This window comes from Bos indicus, chromosome 23 (assembly GCF_029378745.1).
Source record: "Bos indicus isolate NIAB-ARS_2022 breed Sahiwal x Tharparkar chromosome 23, NIAB-ARS_B.indTharparkar_mat_pri_1.0, whole genome shotgun sequence".
NCBI lineage: Eukaryota > Metazoa > Chordata > Mammalia > Artiodactyla > Bovidae > Bos > Bos indicus.
The window spans coordinates 18,240,709-18,262,333 of record NC_091782.1 but is presented as its reverse complement, the minus strand read 5'-3'; the positions used below and the strand labels follow the sequence as shown (position 1 = coordinate 18,262,333).

The following is a 21,625-nucleotide window of genomic DNA, read 5'->3' as shown; positions in this document are numbered from 1 at the left end:
TGCAGAATTCCTGGGTTACAGTGAGCGTCTCAAGAGGGAAAAAGCTGGACTAACATTTTTCTCCCCTGGGCAGAGATGGTGAAGTTGGTCTGGGAACTAGGAAGGAATGGAGGACAAAAAGACAAATCCTGAGAAATAACGCAAATAAAAGCACTGAAAAGGTTCTGTGTTTACTCCTGCCTTTTGTGTTGGACAACAGGGTTTGTTCTGGGGTTTCAAGGCCTGGAGGTGCAGGGATCCTGGGGCCCACAGAGCCATAACCCCACCAAGTTCCGACGGGGACCAGCGGCCAGAGCACTAATGGGCCCTCCCCGCATAGAGCTGCTTTCTGTCTTCTCTCGTGGGCCTTACGATGACTACAATGTGAACCAAACGTATTTTAAATATATATCCCCCTCTCTGGAGCCCTGATTTACTGTAAACAAGTTAATATACAGAGGTGATGCACACGAATAAACAAAGAAATATGTAAGGATGTTTACTAAAATGTCAACAGTGACTATCTCTGCATAGAGGCTTTTCAGATGATCATTATTCTCATAACTTTCATTTTCTTATAGGGATCATATATATTATTTTATATTCAGAAAATAAAGTAAATATGATTATAGAAGAGACAATATTTGGAACAGCAATAATGAATTAATATCCAGAATGTCTTCAAATCAATAAAAAAAAGACAAAGACCCAATAAGAAAATGGGCAAAGGATAAGAATATTTATAGCAGAATACAAGAAGCGCATGCAAATATGCCTAACTTCTCAAGAAATTAAAGACAAAGATACCAATCACTTTAAAATTTTGGCAACCTGATAGATTTTTGAAAATGATAATAGCCAGTGCTGGCAGGTGTGAAGAAAAATAGATCCCTTAGAACACTGTAAGTGAGAGAACAGGCTTGTAGTTGCCAAACGGGGGAGGAGGGTGAGAGAGGGATGGACAGGGAGTTTGGGAGTAGCAGCTGCGAGCTATTATATATAGGATGGATAAACAACAAAGTCCTACTGTATAGCACAGGGAACCATATTCATATCCTCTAATAAAAGATAATGGAAAAGAATATGAAAAAGAATATACAAACGAGTCACTATGCTGTAGGCAAAAATTCACATAACATTGTAAATCAACTATATGCTTCAAGACAGTAAAATTTTACAAAGTAAGGCTACATGTGATTTTGGGTATAATCACATTGCAGAGTCCAGGGCGGCAGTGAGAACGAGGCAAGAGCACGCGGACGGACATACTGTATGCAGACACACTGCGTGTAGGCAGAAAGCCGCAGAAACAGAGTGTGATCACATACACGAAAACTCAAATGCAGAAAACGCACCAACAAATACAAGCCTCTAGAAGGTCTGAAGGATACGTGCTTGGGTGTGTGACAACAGAAGCAAAATGGGACTTTGACTTTTCATTCTCTGGATCTTTTAAAATAAGAACGCAATGGTGTACTATTTGTAACTAAGAAGTATTTTCTAAAAATTTTAGAGGACTTCCCTGGTGGTCCAGCGGTTAAGATTTTGCCTTGCAATGCAGGGGACGTGGGTTTGATCCCTGGTCAGAGAACTAAGATCCCACATGCCAAGGGGCTTTAAGCCTGCAAACCACAACTACTGAGCCTGTGTACCACAACCAAAGAGTCCATGCACCGCCCATGATGCGTGATGCAACGAAGACCCTGCGTGACACAACTAAGAGCTGATGTGGCCAAATGAATTCATTAATTATTTTTTAATTTAATAGGAAGAAAGTAGAGAGGGAGAAAAAAAAGTACTCAAAAGCCAAAAGGACCTTGATTTGAATCCTGATTCTATTATCTGTCATACTGGGCGAGTTACTTAAATTCTCTAAGCCTCAGTCCCTGACCCACACAGTGGATAAGAATAGCATCAGGTTTGCCTCTGGAGATGGGAGGATTTAAAGAGAGAATGCTCGTAAAGCTTTAAGCACAAGGGCCTGGCACAGAACAAGCACTCCAAGAACATTAACCATCACAGAGTCCCCTTCCTGCTCAGTTACGCCTCAAGCTGGCCCTTCTTTCCCCCAGCCTTTCTAACTCTTGATCTCCTAGCTCCTTCCCTCCCTACCACTATCCTCCCCCAACTGACAGCTTAATCCGTAACCTCCACTTCCCTCCCCAGGGTTCTAACCTCAGGAATCTGTCAGGATGGACCAGAGGGTGGTCTCGCTCCGTGACCTCCTCCACGGCCTGGGAGAGAGCGCAGAGTGCTGAGAGCTGCAGACTGGTGTCCAAGCTGGAGATCTGCACAGTGGCCACGACTGCTGCCACGTACTGGTCCAGGGAGCTGCGTGGCCCAGGGCCCCGCAAGGCTCTAATCATTTCTGAAAGTCGTGAGGGAAAGGCGGTGGCTTAAAAAAAATAAAACTGCAGCATCTTCACCTTGGAACTCTCTAACGGTCAAGCCCAATTATCCTACTGACGTTTAAACACCCTATTCACTACTGTAGCTTGCACCCAGAATGTTCCCAACTCTGTGTGAGGGATTTAATAATCAGGCAATGAAGATGACGTTATTCTAGAAGACAGACCCTCCTTTTCCAGGGACGCTGAAGGAAGGCAGCAGTGACAGGCTGTACGTAATCAAGGTCCAAGGAAGGAAAATGGATGCACGCTCCCAGTGCACTTTCTCACGCAGAAGTGATCTCACTCCACGGCACGCCCTCCCCGCTGACGACCCACTTCTCTGGGGGGCACCCAGGACTTGCTCCCACCTCTCTGCCCTCCCCTCCAGCACCTGACTCACCACCGGCTGCCTCCTTCATCCCAGCAGGGAGAGCCATCCCCTCAGTCACCAGAAGCTGGTTGAACAGCTGCGAATCGCTCTGTGCCATGGGCAGCTCGGTTTTTCCCTTGACTGGCTCTGCCTCTGCCTTGAGGGGCTGAGCCTTCACGTTGGGGGACTCGGTCTCCTCCTCTGAGAAGGTGGCCTCTGACTTCGACTCCTCTTCAGGATCTGGGGTACTAGAGTGATTTTGTGAAGACGACGAGCCACTCAGAGCATCGGGCTGCAGCCCGTACTTGGTGTAGATCTGGGAGTTGAGCAGGTCGCTGAGGGTGCTGCCCTCAAACCGATTCCTGAGAACCTGCAGCAGACTCTCTGCCATGGCCACGGGCACAGAGATTTCACCCACGGCCTTCTCACCTAGGCTCTGCCAACAGAAAGGCATGTACTTCAGGAAGGAGCAGACACCAAGGGCCTGGGGACAGTAACAGGAGGTGGGCCACCTCCCACTGGGGCCTTACATACTTCCTGCCTCCTAGACCCTCCCAGCCTCTGCCTTATCCCCAGGGAAGGATTCCTTGGCTCTCTAACTTCTAAGCTCTCTAACCTCACTCCACCCTCCCCTAGGCAGTCCCCCAGGCTGAACTACCTTCAGTTCAGTTCAGTCGCTCAGTTGAGTCCGACTCTTTGCGACCCCATGAATCGCAACACGCCAGGCCTCCCTGTCCAGCACCAACTCCCGGAGTTCACTCAGACTCGTGTCCATCGAGTCAGTGATGCCATCCAGCCATCTCATCCTCTGTCGTCCCCTTCTCCTCCTGCCCTCAATCCCTCCCAGCATCAGAGTCTTTTCCAATGAGTCAACTCTTCACATGAGGTGGCCAAACTACTGGAGCTTCAGCTTTAGCATCATTCCTTCCAAAGAAATCCCAGGGCTGATCTCCTTCAGAATGGACTGGTTGGATCTCCTTGCAGTCCAAGGGACTCTCAAGAGTCTTCTCCAACACCACAGTTCAAAAGCATCAATTCTTCGGCGCTCAGCCTTCTTCACAGTCCAACTCTCACATCCATACATGACCACAGGAAAAACCATAGCCTTGACTAGACGGACCTTTGTTGGCAAAGTAATGTCTCTGCTTTTCAATATTGTATCTAGGTTGGTCATAACTTTTCTTCCAAGGAGTAAGCGTCTTTTAATTTCATGGCTGCAGACACCATCTGCAGTGATTTTGGAGCCCAAAAAAATAAAATCTGACACTGTTTCCACTGTTTCCCCATCTATTTCCCATGAAGTGATGGGACCAGATGCCATGATCTTCGTTTTCTGAATGTTGAGCTTTAAGCCAACTTTCTCACTCTCCTTTTTCACCTTCATCAAGAGGCTTTTTAGTTCCTCTTCACTTTCTGCCATAAGGGTGATGTCATCTGCATATCTGAGGTTATTGATTATTTCTCCTGGCAACCTTGATTCCAGCTTGTGCTTCTTCCAGCCCAGCATTTCTCATGATGTACTCTGCATATAAGTTAAATAAGGAGGGTGACAATATACAGCCTGGACGTACTCCTTTTCCTATTTGGAACCAGTCTGTTGTTCCATGTCCAGTTCTAACTGTTGCTTCCTGACCTGCATATAGGTTTCTCAAGAGGCAGGTCAGGTGGTCTGGTAGTCCCATCTCTTTCAGAATTTTCCACAGTTGATTGTGATACACATAGTCAAAGGCTTTGGCATAGTCAATAAAGCAGAAATAGATGTTTTTCTGGAACTCTCTTGCTTTTTTGATGATCCAGCGGATGTTGGCAATTTGGTCTCTGGTTCCTCTGCCTTTTCTAAAACCAGCTTGAACATCTGGAAGTTTACGGTTCACGTATTGCTGAAGCCTGGCTTGGAGAATTTTGAGCATTACTTTACTAGCGTGTGAGATGAGTGCAATTGTGCAGTAGTTTGAGCATTCTTTGGCATTGCCTTTCTTTGGGATTGGAATGAAAACTGACCCTTTCCAGTCCTGTGGCCACTGCTGAGTTTTCCAAATCTGCTGGCATATTGAGTGTAGCACTTTCACAGCATCATCTTTCAGGATTTGAATTAGCTCAACTAGAATTCCATCACCTCCACTAGCTTTGTTCGTAGTGATGTTTCCTAAGGCCCACTTGACTTCACATTCCAGGATGTCTGGCTCTAGGTCAGTGATCACACCATCGTGATTATCTGGGTCGTGAAGATCTTTTTTGTACAGTTCTTCTGTGTATTCTTGCCACCTTTTCTTGATATCTTCTGCTTCTGTTAGGTCCATACCATTTCTGTCCTTTATCGAGCCCATCTTTGCATGAAATGTCCCCTTGGTATCTCTAATTTTCTTGAAGAGATCTCTAGTCTTTCCCATTCTGTTGTTTTCCTCTATTTCTTTGCATTGATCGCTGAGGAAGGCTTTCTTATCTCTTCTTGCTATTCTTTGGAACTCTGTATTCAGATGCTTATATCTTTCATTTTCTCCTTTGCTTTTCGCTTCTCTTCTTTTCATAGCTATTTGTAAGGCCTCCCCAGACAGCCATTTTGCTTTTTTGCATTTCTTTTCCATGGGGATGGTCTTGATCCCTGTCTCCTGTACAATGTCACGAACCTCATTCTATAGTTCATCAGGCACTCCATCTATCAGATCTAATCCCTTAAATCTATTTCTCACTTCTACTGTATAATCATAAGGAATTTGATTTAGGTCATACCTGAATGGTCTAATGGTTTTCCCTACTTTCTTCAATTTATGTCTGAATTTGGCAATAAGGAGTTCATGATCTGAGCCACAGTCAGCTCCTGGTCTTGTTTTTGTTGACTGTATAGAGCGTCTCCATTTTTGGCTGCAAAGAATATAATCAATCTGATTTCGGTGTTGACCACGTGGTGATGTCCATGTGTAGAGTCTTCTCTTGTGTTGTTGGAAGAGGGTGTTTGCTATGACCAGTGCATTTTCTTGGCAAAACTCTATTAGTCTTTGCCCTGCTTCATTCCATACTCCAAGGCCAAATTTGCCTGTTACTCCAGGAACTACCTTAGAGAATCCCAACTCTAACCCCACCACAAACCCCCCAGGCATCTCCCGTCTGTAATACCTCATCCAGGTTCTCTCGAAGACTCTGGTAAATTGACTGCTGCTCACATATGTCCAACTTCCTGATGAAGAAGAGCAGCTCCCACCACTCAGCCTGGGTCAGGTAGCCCAGTTTCTCATTCTTCTGAGGCTCGGGCTGGAGGTATGGCAAAGAGTAGAGCCCGTCCACGGGCTTCCAGTCCCAGGAGGGGAGTGCTGGGGAGACAGGCACAGGGGGCCTCAGCCTCCACTGGGGGACTGAATGGGTTTCTGAACGTTTGGGGCAGCTCCTGGTCCTGAGAGGGCTGCATGCCGCCTACTCCTCCTCTGTTCAGACCCCGTGTCCTCGTCCCCTCCCTGGCTCACCTGTGCCCGGCACAGCAGCCCCCGCCCCCTCCTCCGCAGCCGCTGAAGCCGTGTCCTCAGCAGTCTCCTCAGGACCCAGGATCTCCAGCATGTGCCAGTGAACCCAGTACGTGCGGCTCGTCGACTGCCAGAAGACCTGGTGCGGAGGAAGGGAGGCAGAAAATGAGAGAGGGCTCAGCCCTGAGAACCCCACGCTGGGCAAGCTGGAGAGGACGGCCAGATCCAGACTTGGGGCGTGGAGCCCTCGGGGGGCACACAGGGCTAGGCCTGGGAAACCTCTAGCACACAAGGCTCCCTTCCCCGACCAAGGCATGCCGCACTTCTCCTCTCCTCCTAACCCGGAAGGCCTCTGCTCCCATGCTCCCTCCAAGCCCACTCCACTGCTGCAGGTGGGGATATCTGGATATCTCAGTTTTGCCTCCTGGTCAAGGGAGTTTCTCCTGGACCTCACAGCCCACCCATTCCTAACAGATTTTCCCAGCCCTCTAACAGCCCCCTCTCCATCACTGATCCTGCTGAAAGCATCCCAGTTCTCTGGAGGTTTTCTCCCTGGGTGGCCTGCCGGAGCCCCCAGCATGAAGCGTGAAGCCCCAGCGACGCCCCACGCAGACAGACCCCCAGCGGTGGCCCTGCTCACCTGCACAGGGGGCACGCCATTGTTGCTCTGCCGGAACTCGCCCCCGTCGCCCGCGCTGATCTCCTCGTAGTCATCCAGCATCCGCACTCGCATGCCCGGCTGCAGCGTTTGCTGCACGTACTCACCGTAGCCACTAAGGCTGGAGAATTCAGCGCGCTGGCGGAAGGCCCGCCCTTGCCTCCTGGGGGGCGCAACGATGGTGGGGAGTAAAAGGCTGGGGCCTGAAATGCTGGGCTGAAAGATGGACCGGGTCGGCCGGGGTGGCAACGTGCCCTGTTGGCTGAGGTTCCGGGCCCAGCCCATGCTCCGCACCAGCTCCGAGATAAGGTTGCCCACAGCCATACTGAACTCCAGCTCCCGCTGCCCCCGGCTCTTCTCCCGGCCCAAATCCTCCCTCGAGGTTGGGGAGCCTCGGTCTCCGGCCCCCTGCTCTGGACTGTTATTCAGCTGATCCAGCAGAGAAGTGACACACAGGTAGCGTTTCACCAGGGAGAAGAGCAGTTTTCCTGGGATCTGGAGGACACAGTCCATGGTGTAACTTCCTCTTCTCCCAGCTCCCACCCCTCTCCTTTCCCTGGACATCAGCCTCTTCAGAAAAAGATAAAGCCTTCATCCCCACACCTGCAGTTCCCAAACTGTGACTGACATAAGAAACACCCAAGGAATGCCTTAAAACACAGAGTCTTGGGTTCTCATCTCAGAGACTCTGAGTGGGGAGGATAATATGAACCTTGATTTTAGTAGGTTCCCCAGGCGGCCCTGGCACTGGTGCAGCCCTGAACCACATTTTCAGAAATCATGCCCTGGTCCTTGTACATAGCCTTTCCCCCACAGCTGCAAGGGTACCTGAGGCAGGTGAATGCCCTCAAAGGCCATGCAATGCTCCTCGGAAGACGTGGTCTCTGCAAACAGTTCCAGCAAAGTATAGCGGCTGTCAAAATCCATGTGCTGCTCGATGCCGTCTTGTTGGCTCAGTGACAGAAGGACGTGAGCCCGACTCCCTGTAATGCACACCGGATCCAGATCTTCTCCTCAATCCCCACTACGCCTCTCCACATCGCCTGTCCCCAAACTGTCTATCCTAGACCCCAGAGGCTTTCAAACTTGTGACTGAGACTCCCAGGAAGAGACACATTTCACACAGTCACCTGACATGAAGGTACACGATGTGAAACTGAAACATACACTTCATACTACAAAACTGACACTACTAAGTGCTCTGAGCTGATGTTTAACATTTTAAAAAAATGTTGGTTATAACCCATGAAAGTGATTTCACAACCAACTAACAAATCTCCAACCAGAACACATAAACTTATTCCCATTTCTTCTCTGCCTCTGCCCTGAGAACAGACAGCTAAACCAGGTGCTATCATTCTATCCTGTTTCTGCACCTGTGATGGCTTATTAATCTACCTTTTCCCTTTGCAATGAAATTGATGTCTACCAAATACTAGGTGCTCTTACAGAGCTGGGAAACCCCTCCTCTTCCTGTTCTTACTCCTGTGGCCCCATCCTCTCCAGGGGCTCCCTTCTTCCCATGGCTGTCTCTCACCAGCGTCGTGGGCTGCCAGGGCCTGCAGCATCTTGCCAGCACTCCGACGGATCTGAGGCTCAGGATTGCACAGCATGTGCATGAGTAGGTCCAGGGCGCCCGTCTCCCTGAAGACGCCGGTGAGGGGCCCGATGCTGGCATAGGCGCTGAGCACGTGGATGGTGTGGAGCACAGCGGCCGTGAGGCTCGAGGTCCCACCTTCTGCCAGCTGCCGGGCAGCCCTGCGCACCAGTGCCCGCACGTCCGCCTCCATCTCTCCCATGGCCACGTCATCCAGACTGCCTGGGTCTCGGGGGAAGCTTGCTGGACCCCCAGCTGTCTCGTGCTGAGGTCCCTTGGATAACGCCCGCTCCCCTAACAGCGTGGGACAGCTGGCGTAGACCTCGGGGGCTGACAGCCACATAAGGATGTGCTCGGCCTTGCCCTCCTCCACGCCCGCTCTACCCACTTCCCCACACTTCAGGACACTCCATCGGATCAGGTATTCAGGATGCCCATCCTGTCCAGGCCGCTGTCGAAGGAGCTCTTCGGGATATGCCTGCAGCCGGGGCCCCAAGGGCACCGTGAGGTCCCCAGTGCGCCGTTCTCCCACCATCCTGACTTCCTGGGACACACGGGAGAGAGACAGAGGCACTGTGGGAAAGAGAAAAACCTACGTGAAGGGGGTGGAACCTTGAGGCGCAGACAGGGTGGGGGGTGATTGGTAGGCTGCATGGAATTTGGAGGCCAAAGAGAAAAGGCCAAGGAAAGGATGGAATAAATAACCTAAACACACTTTGGGATTTGTAACAAGGAGAACAGAGTGAAAAACAGCGATAGAAGGAAATGAAAAGGTTTCTGAAATGGAAAAAATTACAAGAGAGGAAGAGAAGAATAGAAAGCAAGATAAGAAAAAGAGCTGATGGTTAATCAGGACAATTTGGGCAGAACAGGAGGGTGGCTGAGGGGTACAGATCAAGACTTAGAAGGATGACATGGTTGAGCAGGTAGGCCAGCAGCCTGTGAGACAGTGGGGCCAGAACAAGTCAGGAAAGTCAGGATGGGGAAGGGGCAGGACAGGGAGCATAAATGACAGGTTAAAGCGGGACTGTGGGTATAAAGGGGGGATCATGGCAGATATTAAGAAGAGAGACTAAAGGAGGCAGATGACTGGATGAGAAAAAGGTATGAGAACACTGGGAAAGGGAGAGGGGACTAGGGATCCAAATGAAATTATGGGAGGAAAAAAACCAAGTCCCACCCTGCCCTTATGCTGTATGTATGGTAAGGGTCTAAGTTAAGTAGATCTAGATGGAGGTAATAATCATGGAGTTGAAGAGTAGGGAATGAGGTCAGGAGACAGCAGAGGTATTAAGAGAGGCTATACAGTACAGATTCAGATACATGGGACTCTGAATTCTGGCTCCTTCACTTCTTATATGTGTACTTTTGGACAAGTCAATCTCTAAGCCTCAGTTTTCTCCTCTGCAAGATAATAATATTTAAACCCAGCTTACAAAATTGTTATAAAAACTTACTAAGGTCACATATATAAAGCGTTCAGAACAGCCTCTAGCATACAGTCAGAGTGCTCAGTAAACAGAATCTAATACTACTATTCTTAGCGAGGGAGAAGGTAGGAGCAGTCCCCAGGTAAGTAGAACGCTAATGTGTCAGAATAAAATTATAAGTAGGTGCGGATTGACGGCTATGTTAGTGATCAGGGAAAGATACGAACCAGTGTGGGGGCAACAGGGAATGGTGAGGATAAGAAAGGACAGCAAACCCAAATGAAGAAATGGTGATCAGAGCAGGGGTCATGTTGGGGTACATGTTGGGGTACAGGGATAGAGGATGAGAGTAGAAGAAAGGCGTGAAGAGGAGGGGAAGACGGGATGTGCTCTCGAAGCGGGTAGGGGTCCAGATAGCATGCGGGGGCGGGGGCGGGGGGAGAGGGAGATGCGAGCAAGACAGGAGGTAACCAAGTGATGTGCGATGGACAACTGATGAGCGGGATGAATAACACAATCGGAAAGGCCTAAATGGGGAGAGAGGAAGGGCTGGAGAACAGGAGAAATAAACTGAGATGGGGAGGCGAAGTCTTGGTTGCGGGGATGAGACAGCAGGTAGGCATAGGTGGCAGGTCAGACCCGAGCTTGCAAGCCAGCAGGGGCGGTGGGGGAGGCCAGCACCCGCCGGAGAACGGGCTTGGGGGGCGGAGGAGGTGGGGGGGCGCGGTCGGAGGAGGCTGACCGGACCGAGCGAATCTCGGCAAGACCTGGCTCCTGTCGTCAGCGCCACGGAGAGTGGGCAAGGAACCGGGGAAGGGACGGGGCAGGGGCGGGGAGGGCGCAGAACTCTCCTCTCACCTCCCACCTCCCGGCTCGGCCCTCGCTGGGGCCCGGCGCCGGTCCCGCAGTGCTGGCCCCGCCTCCTCCGCGGCTCCCTTCCGGGTCACGCCGCCAGTGCGCGCACGGCCGGGCGGCTACGGGTCCCACCGCGGCCCATAGCTGAGCGCGGCGGCGGCACGGTGCGCCGGCGGAGCATGCGTAGTTCCCGCGTCTGGGGGCGCGCTGCCCGCGGAGCCTAGGGGTCGTGGTAGCGTGGCCCGTTTCTCCGCAGCCGTAGGCTGCCCTTTCTGTTCCAGTATCGGCTTTGAAGCCCTCCTTGCCCTTTACTGGATCTGCCTTCGTCTCCCACCGAAACGCACACTCACATCCTAGGGCTGTCCTCTTAGTTTGCTCTAGGTCACGTGGCCATGAGTTTCCCATACCCGAGGCTTTGGATTGGTTGCGTTCTTTTTCCTATTAATTAAAATTGCTTCTCTCTGTGTTGACCTAAGCACCTAGCACAGCTGGGGCTGAAGATAAAGGCCCTAACCATCACCCCCGATGTGTTCCTTAACTCAAATCAGTAGAGTTCAACAGCCCAAAGCACCCATGCGTTTCATTAAACAAGACGCTTGTTTCTCAGCACGTCTGTGTTCATACCTCCCCCGCTCCAATATGGGAAAACAAAAGCAAAGACCCCACAGTCTGTGCACAAAAATGATACATTTATTGAAAGAGTATTTTTTTCTTAATACAAAAGAAAGCTCTGTACATAGGACTGTGACCATGTCCACTATTCCTGGGTCAGCATCCCAGGGGAAGTAGAAACCACTAACATACACACCCCACATTCGCACACACACATTCACTCGGGCACGCGCGCGCGCACACACACACACACACACACACACACACACACCCCAGAGCCACCAAGGAAGGGAAACACCAAGGGTCGCTGCACGTAAAAATGCCACCTCATCCTTGACGCACGCATGTTCTCCCAAGGCCACGCTCACACAACACACATTATAAGCACTTTGCCTGATTCACTCACTGGGTCTGTCTTTTGTGGGAAGGAGAGGAGGAATTCATCAAGGTCTCCTCCCCAGCGTGAGGGAGAGGGGAGTGAGTGAGTGATGGTGGAGTGAAAACAAAGAGTAGAGAAAAGGGGCTGGGCAGTTGCAGACCTGAGTCCCAAGCTCCCCCACTCTCTGACCCCTGATTTGCCATGCCCCAATCTATAAGCCACCCATAAGTCCCCTGCTATCTTCTGGAGAAAGCCAGAAAGATGGCTTCCATCTTGGCACCCCAAACTGGGGCAAGACAGCAAAGGGGGTTAGAGGTCCGGAGGTTTTCAAACATGTTGGCAAATCATCCCCATGATAATTAGGCTGTGTGTATAAACTTCCCCCACCCCTTCACCTCATCACAGAAGCAGGCTTGTTCCTACTCAAGGCAGACCTAAGGGGTTAATAAAACTCCACCCACCCCCCACTGCCCTGTTTTGAAAAAGCTCCCTCTCTGATACAGGTGGTGAAGGTAGGCTCTGACACAGGGTAAAAGACCCTCCCCCTATGTTGGCCCACCCTCAAGATCTACCCCAAAGGGGGCAGAGGGGGTGGGGCACGGCCCCTGTACAAATTACATAAATACTGAGGTTACACTTAGAAAAATAAAGTCATTTTCTTCAAGGCTTTTTGTCTTAATTTTAAAAAGTTACAGTAGCTGCTCACTCCCTGGGAGAGCTGCCATTTCTGGCTCCCCTAATCCCACACTCAGCCCAAGAGCTGCTCCCATTTCTTCTGCCCCCCAATCCTGCCTCTCGCCCCCTCCCAGACCCCACCCTGCTCACTGCAACTTGGGCCCCAGGCAGCTGCAGGCCTGGGGGCGCACAAGGCTGCAATGCCCATGCGTGTGGCACAAATGAAGTCAGTTGCCTCTGACACCCTCCCACCCCCCACCCACATTTGGTCTCCCTCTTCCCTCTCCCTAGCAACAGCTCTGAAGGGCAAAAAGAGGCCCAGAGCTGTGGGTCACCCTCCCCACCCCGTTGGGGCATGGCCTGAGGGCCCCTCCCCCGGTTTTCTCCTGGAAACAACCCAGGACCGGGCAATCTCCCCCCCCACACTGGCGAGACCCAAGCTCATGGGGTGGCTCTGTCCCCAGAGGCCCAGCCAGTTCCGGGGAGCCTCAGGGCTCCCCAGGGAAGGGGAGCTTGGGCAGGGAGGGGGACGAGAAAAACGCCATAAAAAAAAGTTAAATATTTTAAAAATATATATTTATAGATTTGTTTTCACTTCGTCTCCTCAAATAAAAAGTTCAAAATCAACTTTAAGTAAAGCAGCTGGGAGGAGAGGGGGGAAGACAGGGGAACACGGGTGGTTCCCTCCAAGCCAGCAGCCCCTGGAGTTCCAAAGGGAGCGGCAGGGCAGGGCAGGGCAGGGCAGGGCAGGACGCCCTGGGAATCTGCTGTGCTGGAGCACAGGCCCCGCTGCTCAGGAGCTGTAGGGGCCACGGGCACGGCTTGAGGGAAGAAGCCCCATCTCCCCAGCTGGCTCCCTGAGGGTCAGGGGGTGGGCTCTTTTGACCCAGCCTGTGGCAGACACAGTGCTGACATGGGGTCAGCAAGGAGACTGGGGAGAGGCCCTCCACCCCGCTGCTTCCTCAGGGGGACACAGTGCCTAGTCCCACAGAGACCTGTGTGTGATGGTGGTGGGGGCACGGTCCCATCGGGTAAGCTAATACTCATGGCAAACATGGAGCCAAGCTGGCAAGGGGAGCCTGAGGAGGGAGGGCAGCCCCACCGGCAACAAAATGGGAGGCGGAGCTAGAGGGGGGAAGGGGGCGGGAGGCCGGGGTGGAGGGCAGGCTGGCCCATTTCTTTGGCTGGAGTGAGAGGGCTCAGTCCTGTGGCTGCCCACGCTCCTCCCCGCCTCCCTCCTGCGGCCCGTCAACATGTGTGTAAAGAAAACGTGAAAAGGCAACAATAAATAAGTGGTGCCGTCCCTTGGGCCATCTGTCCAGGGCGGCAGGGCGGATCAGTCACTCTTGGTGCTGTGGGCGGCATCCAGGTTCACCACCTGTAATTCGGTGAGGTTGCTGCTGCTCCCGGCCTGCTGCCCTATCACAGCCATCTGGAGGGAAGGGGGTATGTAAGGAGGAGGTGGGGGGCTGGAACTGACCGGCCAGCTCAGGCTGCCCCCTGCCTGCCTGCCCACCTGCCCACCACCCAGGCCTGACCAGGAAAATGGACAGGCCTCCCGGCTAAGGATCTTGGCTTGGACCACCCAGTAATGAAATCCCCCAAGTCAAGATAAAGAAGAGGCTGGCTGGCTGGCTGGAATGGAAGGTGCCCCCACCTACCTGGTGAAGCTGAACTGCAGAAACTGGGATCTGCACTGTCCCAGATGGTGCTGTGAGGAACACCTGGGGGACGCCACCTGCATGAGATAACCACAGGAGAGACTCAAATCACTTGCTCAAGAGAAACTTCCAGATTCTGGAGGTGTGATGATAAGTGCACAAGTTGGGTGAATCTCAGATGTAAGTGCCCAAGGGTGAGTGTCCAAATGTGTCAAGTGTGCATGTGAGTATGTGTGGCAGCATCTATGTGTGTGTACATATAGGTATATGTGTGAGCATCTGGTTTGGGTATGTTTGAGTGTGTGCATGTGAGTCGAGGGGAGGCATGTGAACGTGTGTGTGAGGGAGGAAACGGTCCTCCTTTCTGCAGCCCTGCCCCTGACTCACCTTGCTCCTGGACCTGGCTGTGGGACACCTGCATGGTGGATGGCGCCTGGGAGAAGGCATTGAGCACAGTGAGGCTGCCATCAGCCAGGCCCGAGGTGGGCGCATACATCACCGCATGGGGGCTGGGGTACATCATGTGGCCGCCCACAGTTGTGGGCACAGATGACGTCATGATGGTGGCAGGCAACGTCACTGGCAAACACAGACACACGTCAGGGAGGTCAGGACTGGTGCTGACTGAGAGCCCCCATCCCACCCCCAGGAACTCCAGGCCTCCAGAGCCCTCCTGCCATTGCCCAGGTCGAAACCTAGACAAAGCTCCTTCCTCTGTTCCCTGTCATCGACTGAGAAAAGCCTTATTTTTTTCTTGAACACAACCGCACCAACTTTCAGTGTATCCTATCACATCGTGCTATTCGATTATCTATCTGCTTTGTTCCAAGACCCCAAGGCCCTGGGAAAAACAAAGATTACAATGACTGACCCAAGCCAAGGAGACTCAGATACTCTTCTCTGACAGAGAGCCTACATCCCATTTCTCATTTGTTCTTCTCCTCCCTCTTCCTCAACATGCGGCTAACAGAACCAGCTTTTAAACAAGCACTTCTCCAACGTTAATGTGTGTACAGTCACTGGGGGATCTTGTTAAAAGTGCAGATTCTGATTCAATAGGTTTGGGGTGAGGCTTGAGAGTCTGCATTTCTATCAAGCTCCCACGTGATGCTGGTCCTCCTTCCACAGACCACACTTTGTGTAACAGGGTTGTGATTAACAAGAACTTCAAAGTAATTTTATTTTGAAAATGTCTCATCATTTCTAAAATGACTAGAGACATGGAGGGGACTTATGATTACTCAAAAGCTAGGATACCCTCCCACAAGGAGACAACTGCTCTGTCAATCCTTCCTGGCAATTGAGCAAATGTGTGTCTGTGGGAAAGGAACTTCCTTCAGGGCCTCAGGCTTTTCACCTGAGTGTGAAGGAGAGTGGCCTCAATGGTCCCCAATTTCTTCCTGAAATCCACAGCCCCACTGCAGGGCGGGATTCAAAACTAGCCATCCTCACCTGACTTTCTCAAAAGGATTAGGGAAAGGGTTAACCCAAAAGCCTCAGTCTCCACATTAAGAAATTTGCTGACCTTAGTTACAGGATGGATAATCCTGGGCACCTGCTGCTAGGTCTCATGAATGAGGGAGGGCAGAGAGGTGACAGAGTTTCAAGCTATACCTGTCCCGCTGGAGGAGGTCTGCGTGAGGTCTGTGCTGCTGTCGCGAGAGGGAGACGCTTGCTGTGGGGCCTGGTGCACCTGAATGGCCTGCACTGGGACCTGCTGGGCCACTGCCCCACCTAGAAGACACAGAGACTTACTCGTGCTCTGTCCTACCCACCACCACTTTCACCAAGCTCCCTCAAACACCCCCAGGCCCAGGGGCTGCCATTCTATCCCCAACTCCCATCACTATCCTTCCTGAGAGCCAAAGGGGCCCCTGAGGTCCAGAATCTTATCTCCAGGGGGTTCCATATTCTGTTCTTGCCCTTCCCTCTTTCCCCTGCCCCAGAACCTGCCTCTACCCTCTTTGGTTGACACAGGAGCAGGCACCCATCCATCAAGGACACAATGTGCCTTCCAATCAAGGTAGGGAAGTGGTAGAATGTCTCCTATCCCTGTGGCAGTGGGGGCACAGGGCTGGGCTTGCTAGGCAAGGCCCGAGTGTATGGTGGAAATTTACTGACAAAGACAGTTCAAGTCCCAGTGGGGAGGGGCATATCTACCAATGGGACATAAGAGGCTTCTCTCAGGCTCTGGCCCCTGTCCATCCTCCTTCTGAGTAAGAAAAGACATTCTCCTTGCACCAGCCCTAAACCCACTCTTAGAATGCTCAGTTTGCCCCTTGTGACTCACCGGGCATGAGGGTGAAGCTGGTAGGCAGCTGCATGAGGCCTCCGGAGGAAACGGGGCCACTGCCCGTACTCTTCAGCACAGTCCCGTTGGCACTGCTGACAGCGCTGGGGCTGACGCTAGCAGACACTGGTGCCAGGTAGTTGGTGATGGGAAAGGAGGGGCCGCTGCTGACTTGCATGGTGGTAGAGGTGCTGGGTGCTGTCTGGATGGTGGAGGTGGTACCCGGCAGGTTGGTGACGGTAAACGCCGGCTTCAGTGTATCCTACACCCAGAGTAAAGATGGAGTGGTGAGCCTCTCCCAGATCCTGCTTCTGAGATAGGTTTCTCAGTTTTTCAGGGAACTTAGGGTTTGAGAGCGATCTTGAGGGGTCTGGCAATGAAGCACCAAAGACTTTATTCATTCAGCAAAATGTCCTGGGAATAAACTAACCCTACCACTAAAATATTGGAGAGTCTAGAACACGGACTCTCCCCTCAGGGAACCTTTGTTCTTAGAAGAAGGAGAAAGCCACGAGCTGAGAACCAAGCCCAGAGAACTGAGGGGGGTTCAGATCCTGGAGGTGGGTCAGCGCCGGACGTTGGCGAAGCAGTGGAGCTCGAAGCCCCTGATTGGCGGAGGCGTTGCTAAGGCAAACAGTGCCGCTTCCTCCGATTGGCCAGTTCGTGAAGGGCCACCCGGAAGGTGGGGCTCCCGAGAGCAGTAAGAGGAGGAAGCCCCGCCCCCTCTCCTTACCGGGAAAAGGAAGGGGGAGGCGTAACCAGGGCCGGCATCCCTAACAGCCGAGTGAATACACTCCCTAACGTGCGCAGGCCCGGACATCCTGAAGGGGCAGGCGGCTGGCTTGTAAGGTAGTCTCCAGCGTAGCCAATCAGCCGGCCTGCTGACAGTGCTGGCTTCCCAGGACCCTGGAACCCATAAGTGCTCCCTTCCTATTCCCGGGCGACCCAGTCAGCCAGGAGGGCAGGGCTAAACGACGCCCCCGCCCCCAGCAGGGAGACAGCTGGCGGGAGGAATGCAAGAGCCCTGCCAGGCAGGCGGGCTGCAGGCGGGAGGCCGGCGTGGAGCCGGAGCCGGCCTTATATGGGCACGGAGGCCGCCCGCTTATCTAGGGGGCCGGCCTCCTGTCAGGATAGCAAGGATGGACACCTGTACCCTAAGATGCGGGGCACTAACCCGGCTCCACTCCACATCAGTAGGCACCTATCCACCTGTCCAGGCTAAGGGAGAAAGACCCCTTCTTCCCCTCTCTGCTGGTCAGGTCCCTCCCCTTCCTTCCCCTCAGACAGGAGACCCAAACACACCTTGGTCTCCCCACTGCTGTCGGACTCCGACACCTGGTAGGTGAGGTCTGTCTCTTCAAAGCCGGTGGCACTCATTCTCTGGTCTGTGGTGGGGTCTGAGCGGGGTGGAGAGTCTGGCGAGTTGAGGCAGGTCTGAATCAGTGCCTTGCCAGTCTCACTGGTGATCATGGGCTGCAGTTTGCGGGTGGCAAAGGTATACACATGGCCTGTCTCACTGGCCACCAGCAACAGCACCTGTGTCCCTGTCAGCGTGGACAGCTCATAGGCCTGAGGGTAGGGGGGAGGAGATGGGTAGAACAGCAACATGTTTAATTGCTACCTTCCTTGGCTAGTAGGAAAGAGGAAGTATACAGTGATCTCAAGCTCCCACTCCAATAATGACCTTCCTCTCCAGTGACTCTAAGGGGGTCCTGTCTGAAGGATATCTGAAGGTTAGCTGAAGAGTAGAAGAAAAACCCCATGCCCCTCCTTTGAGGAACAGCCCCACTGACCAGCAGATACCCCAAGCAAATAGTCACAGCTCTGGTGACAGAGCATATAACCTCAGCAGACACAGAGTGGCCCAGGGAGCTGCTCCTCACTACAGCTTGGTGCCAGAGCCTCATGAAGAGATGGCTCCCAACACCTCCTCACCATCACAGGGACCAGGATGAAGTTGCTACTACACTGAATGTCACATAGATGTCATGGATAAGGAGCCACCTAAACTCTAAATGTCCCATATTTCTTTCCAGAAACTGCACAGGCACTAACCTGTTGCCATTTTGTCCTGCTCTATAGAACTCTGCTCCCTTTTTTCACTTTCTTTGTCTCGATACAACAGTGTCTGGCGTGATGGGAGATGGCAGCTAGATTAGCAACTACTACCCTGCCATAATACAGACTTGATGGACATGAGTTTAAGCAAGCTACGGGAGTTGGTGATAGACAGGGAAGCCTGGTGTGCTGCAGTCCATGGGGTCACAAAGAGTCGGACATTAACTGAGCGACTGAATTGACCCTGCCATAAAGCCAGGAAGGGGCCTTCAAGGATGGCCCCATAGGTGGCATCCTCACTCCCAATAAAGTTCCACAAACCACTGGAAGCAGCCTTGGTTTCTATATGAGATTGGATATAAACACCGGCCAATGTTTCCAGAGTTCGAGCTTCTTGTTTCCCGGTTTCTCTGCTTCCATTCCTTTCCATATCTTCTATAGCCCCAAAATGACTCCTTTCCTCATTCTTTTCACTGGATAATCAGCTAGAAGAGGAGGCATTGCTAGGTACCTCTGCAAACCTTCTCCCCAAACTCCGTGCACCGATTTTTCCCTAGGGCTGGAAATCCCACTTATCCCAAGGGCAAATGGTTCTGAGGCCTGTCCTGCAGGGAGTGTGCCGGCTTCCAGTAGATGCATGAAGACTCATGGCCATCGCAGGACTTGGTTTCTGATGCTCAGGGTAGCATCCGTTTTCCTGCCCTGCTCCTTTAACTGGGGCTCTTGAGCCCCATTCGGTCATCAGCCCTGCCCGTCCTTCCATCCAACACCACTCTAGCGATGCCCACCTTCCTCCCACACATGTTCGCTCATTGTTGTTACACAGCTCCAGCCTCCTCGCCCCCATACCTTCTTATCTGTTCCCTGCTTTTCCGGCGCCTTCCCCGGAACACCAGAGAGCACTGGACCTACTGACCCCCCGGCCTCATTCACCACCTCCCCGGGAGCCCCGCAGCCTCCCATCACCACTCTTCACTCCTCCGCTCTGCAAGGGCCGTGTTCCTCTCTCGCGCCCGTCACTCCCACCTCGGCGCCTTTCCTCTCTTTTCCGGACATTCGCGGCATCTCCCCTCTCCCCACATTTCCCTGGCGGCCCCTCCCCTTTCACCCTCCCGGGGCAACAGTCAACCCCTCCCACACACCTCCTGCGGACTCGCCGCCTCTCACCTCCGCCTCGGCTCTGCCTTCCTCCCGGGCTCCCCTTACGCGTCCCCACCCTCCCGGGCTCCCGTTGGCCGGCCAGCCTCCCAGCCCGGTACCTTCTTCATGATGCCCGTCTTCCTCTTGCTGAAGGTCGTGTAGCGCCGCAGCTTGTTGTCGATGAACTCCATCTTGATCTTCACGCGGCCCCGAGTCTTCTTACCCGGCTTGGCCCCGCTCACCGCGCCGCTCACCGGCCCGTAGCCCCCCGTGGCCGCCGCCGCCGCCTCGGGCCCACCGACCACCACACCGAGCTCCATCTCGCTCAGGCTCCGCTTCAGGCCGCGCCGCTCGGCGCCCAGCTCCTCCTCTTCGCCCGACTCCGAGTCACCCTCGCTGCCGCTGTAGAGGGCCCCTGCGGTGGGCGCCGGGGTGGTTGTCGCTGCTGCTGCAGCCTCCCGCTCAAGGCGGCCCGGCCCGAGCCCCGCGCCGTTCCCGGGGACCCGGCCCCCGTTAGCCCCTCGAGTCCCGCCGCCTCCACCGCCCGGCCGCCCCGTCGGCGTCCGGTTCAGGCTGCCCCCCAGGGCTGAGCCCCGGCCCAGCGCCGCCGCGGCCCCAGCTTGGCTCGGTAACATGGCGCTCAATGCAGGAGGGCGGACGGGCAGTCAGCGAGGAATCGGAGCCGCCGCCGCCGCCGCCATCGGCTTCCCGGTTCAACCCGGTGCTCCCGCTGCTGCTAATGCCGCTATCGCTGCCGCCGTTACCGCTGCGAACCCGGGGCCCCTGCACGCCCGGGCCGACCTGGGCCCTCACTTTCCTGCCCCTGTGGCCCGGGTTGCCCCAGGCCGCGCGGAGCGCCCCCTGTCCGTACGCTAGGGCGGCGCGCCCGGCGGCCGTCAGCGTCCCCCGGGGGGCAGGGGCTGCCGGCCGCGGCCGAGACGGCGGGTGGAGGGGGCCGGGACCACGCGCTGGCGGCGAGGGATCCCCCGACCCTTCCCCCCATATAAAGAGATACAATGTTTCCTTTTATGGCGAGGCCGCTCCTTATATGGTGAGCCCCTGCACCCCCGCCCCATTGGTCCGCGGTTCCGGCACCTCCGCTCCCCATTGGCCCACAGGGGGCGCTTATTTGCATAGACATACCGAACTCGCTGCTGTCATCCCGCGTCAGACGGCGACTCCAAAAGGGGAGGAGCCGACGCCTCTTAAAGGAACAGGAGAGGAGGTACGACTCCGCCCCCTGACCAGAGAATGGTAGAGAGAATTGGGAGGAACCTGCAGAGAGGAAGCCTGGAAGAGCACTGGGGCGCAGTCTTGCGGAGGAGAGGGAACCGCACTGGGAACTCGGCGCTGCAAGGGCTGGAAGCCAACACTGGGATAGTCCCTGAGTGGATTGTGCGGATTGCAGTAAATTATATGCAGCCCAAATTTCCAGGGAATACAGGGATTAGAGCACTTCCCCAAGCCTTCCTGAGGGAGTCAACGTTACTGGCCGAGCAGAGGGGGCTTGGGTCCCCGCTGTCCAGACTTGTTGCGCCGCGCGGCCTCTCGGCTCCACCAATTCCCCTCCCCCCAACCACTTCCTTTCCCTTTCCCTCTCTTTTCAAGGCGACGACACTTTCCCACCAGGACGGCTCCCCTGTCCTCATTCATCATTCTCTATACTGGTTGCGGGGGGCGGGGATCTTTGGCAGACGTACATCTGGAAAAGACCCGGGGAGACAGTCGGCCTCCCGGTCGCCAATGGGGGCAGGGAGGAGAGACGAAGATCTGTGAAGACTTCCAGCTGCGGGCTGGACTGGGGGAGGGGGTGGTCCCAGGGATAAAGCCCACCCCCAGCCAGTGCAGAGGCCTGGGAAAAAGTGTAGCAGAGCATAAAGTTTAAGCAAGCCAAGTGCACACACGCGCGCCACACACACACCCTTCTCTTAAAAACCAAGTAAAGCCCATAGAAGCAGGGTGGGGGGAGTTAGACTGGAGTGCTGCAAGACCCAGGTTTACAGTGTGGGTCTGGTTCTTAGCTACAAGGCAGTGAAAGTAGCTTGAACTTCACTATTACAGAAATTATTAAAATCT

General features: G+C 53.7%; 2 protein-coding genes across 4 annotated transcripts in view; both read right to left on the bottom strand.

The window, feature by feature from the left end:
- CUL9 (cullin 9) overlaps positions 1-10,890 on the bottom strand; it is a 38,003-nt gene extending 27,113 nt beyond the window's left edge. For all 3 annotated transcript variants that reach the window (XM_019985562.2, XM_070778007.1, XM_070778005.1), the window contains exons 1-8: positions 10,738-10,890; positions 8,390-9,022; positions 7,681-7,835; positions 6,835-7,347; positions 6,198-6,333; positions 5,854-6,047; positions 2,770-3,175; positions 2,155-2,347 (exon numbers count right to left, since the gene is read on the bottom strand). In XM_019985562.2, coding sequence (XP_019841121.2) covers positions 2,155-2,347; positions 2,770-3,175; positions 5,854-6,047; positions 6,198-6,333; positions 6,835-7,347; positions 7,681-7,835; positions 8,390-8,984 — 2,192 coding nt within the window. In that variant the 5' untranslated portion in view covers positions 8,985-9,022; positions 10,738-10,890. The remainder of the gene's footprint in view (positions 1-2,154; positions 2,348-2,769; positions 3,176-5,853; positions 6,048-6,197; positions 6,334-6,834; positions 7,348-7,680; positions 7,836-8,389; positions 9,023-10,737) is intronic.
- Positions 10,891-11,402: 512 nt separating this feature from the next.
- Positions 11,403-20,536, bottom strand: SRF (serum response factor). Its single transcript, XM_019985566.2, has 7 exons — positions 19,669-20,536; positions 17,654-17,920; positions 16,352-16,613; positions 15,676-15,795; positions 14,449-14,640; positions 14,062-14,138; positions 11,403-13,832 (listed from the first exon to the last, which is right to left on the bottom strand). Exons 1-7 carry the CDS (start codon positions 20,182-20,184, stop codon positions 13,737-13,739), a joined length of 1,530 nt encoding a protein of 509 aa, XP_019841125.1. The 5' UTR covers positions 20,185-20,536; the 3' UTR covers positions 11,403-13,736.
- Between the last annotated feature and the right edge of the window lie 1,089 nt (positions 20,537-21,625).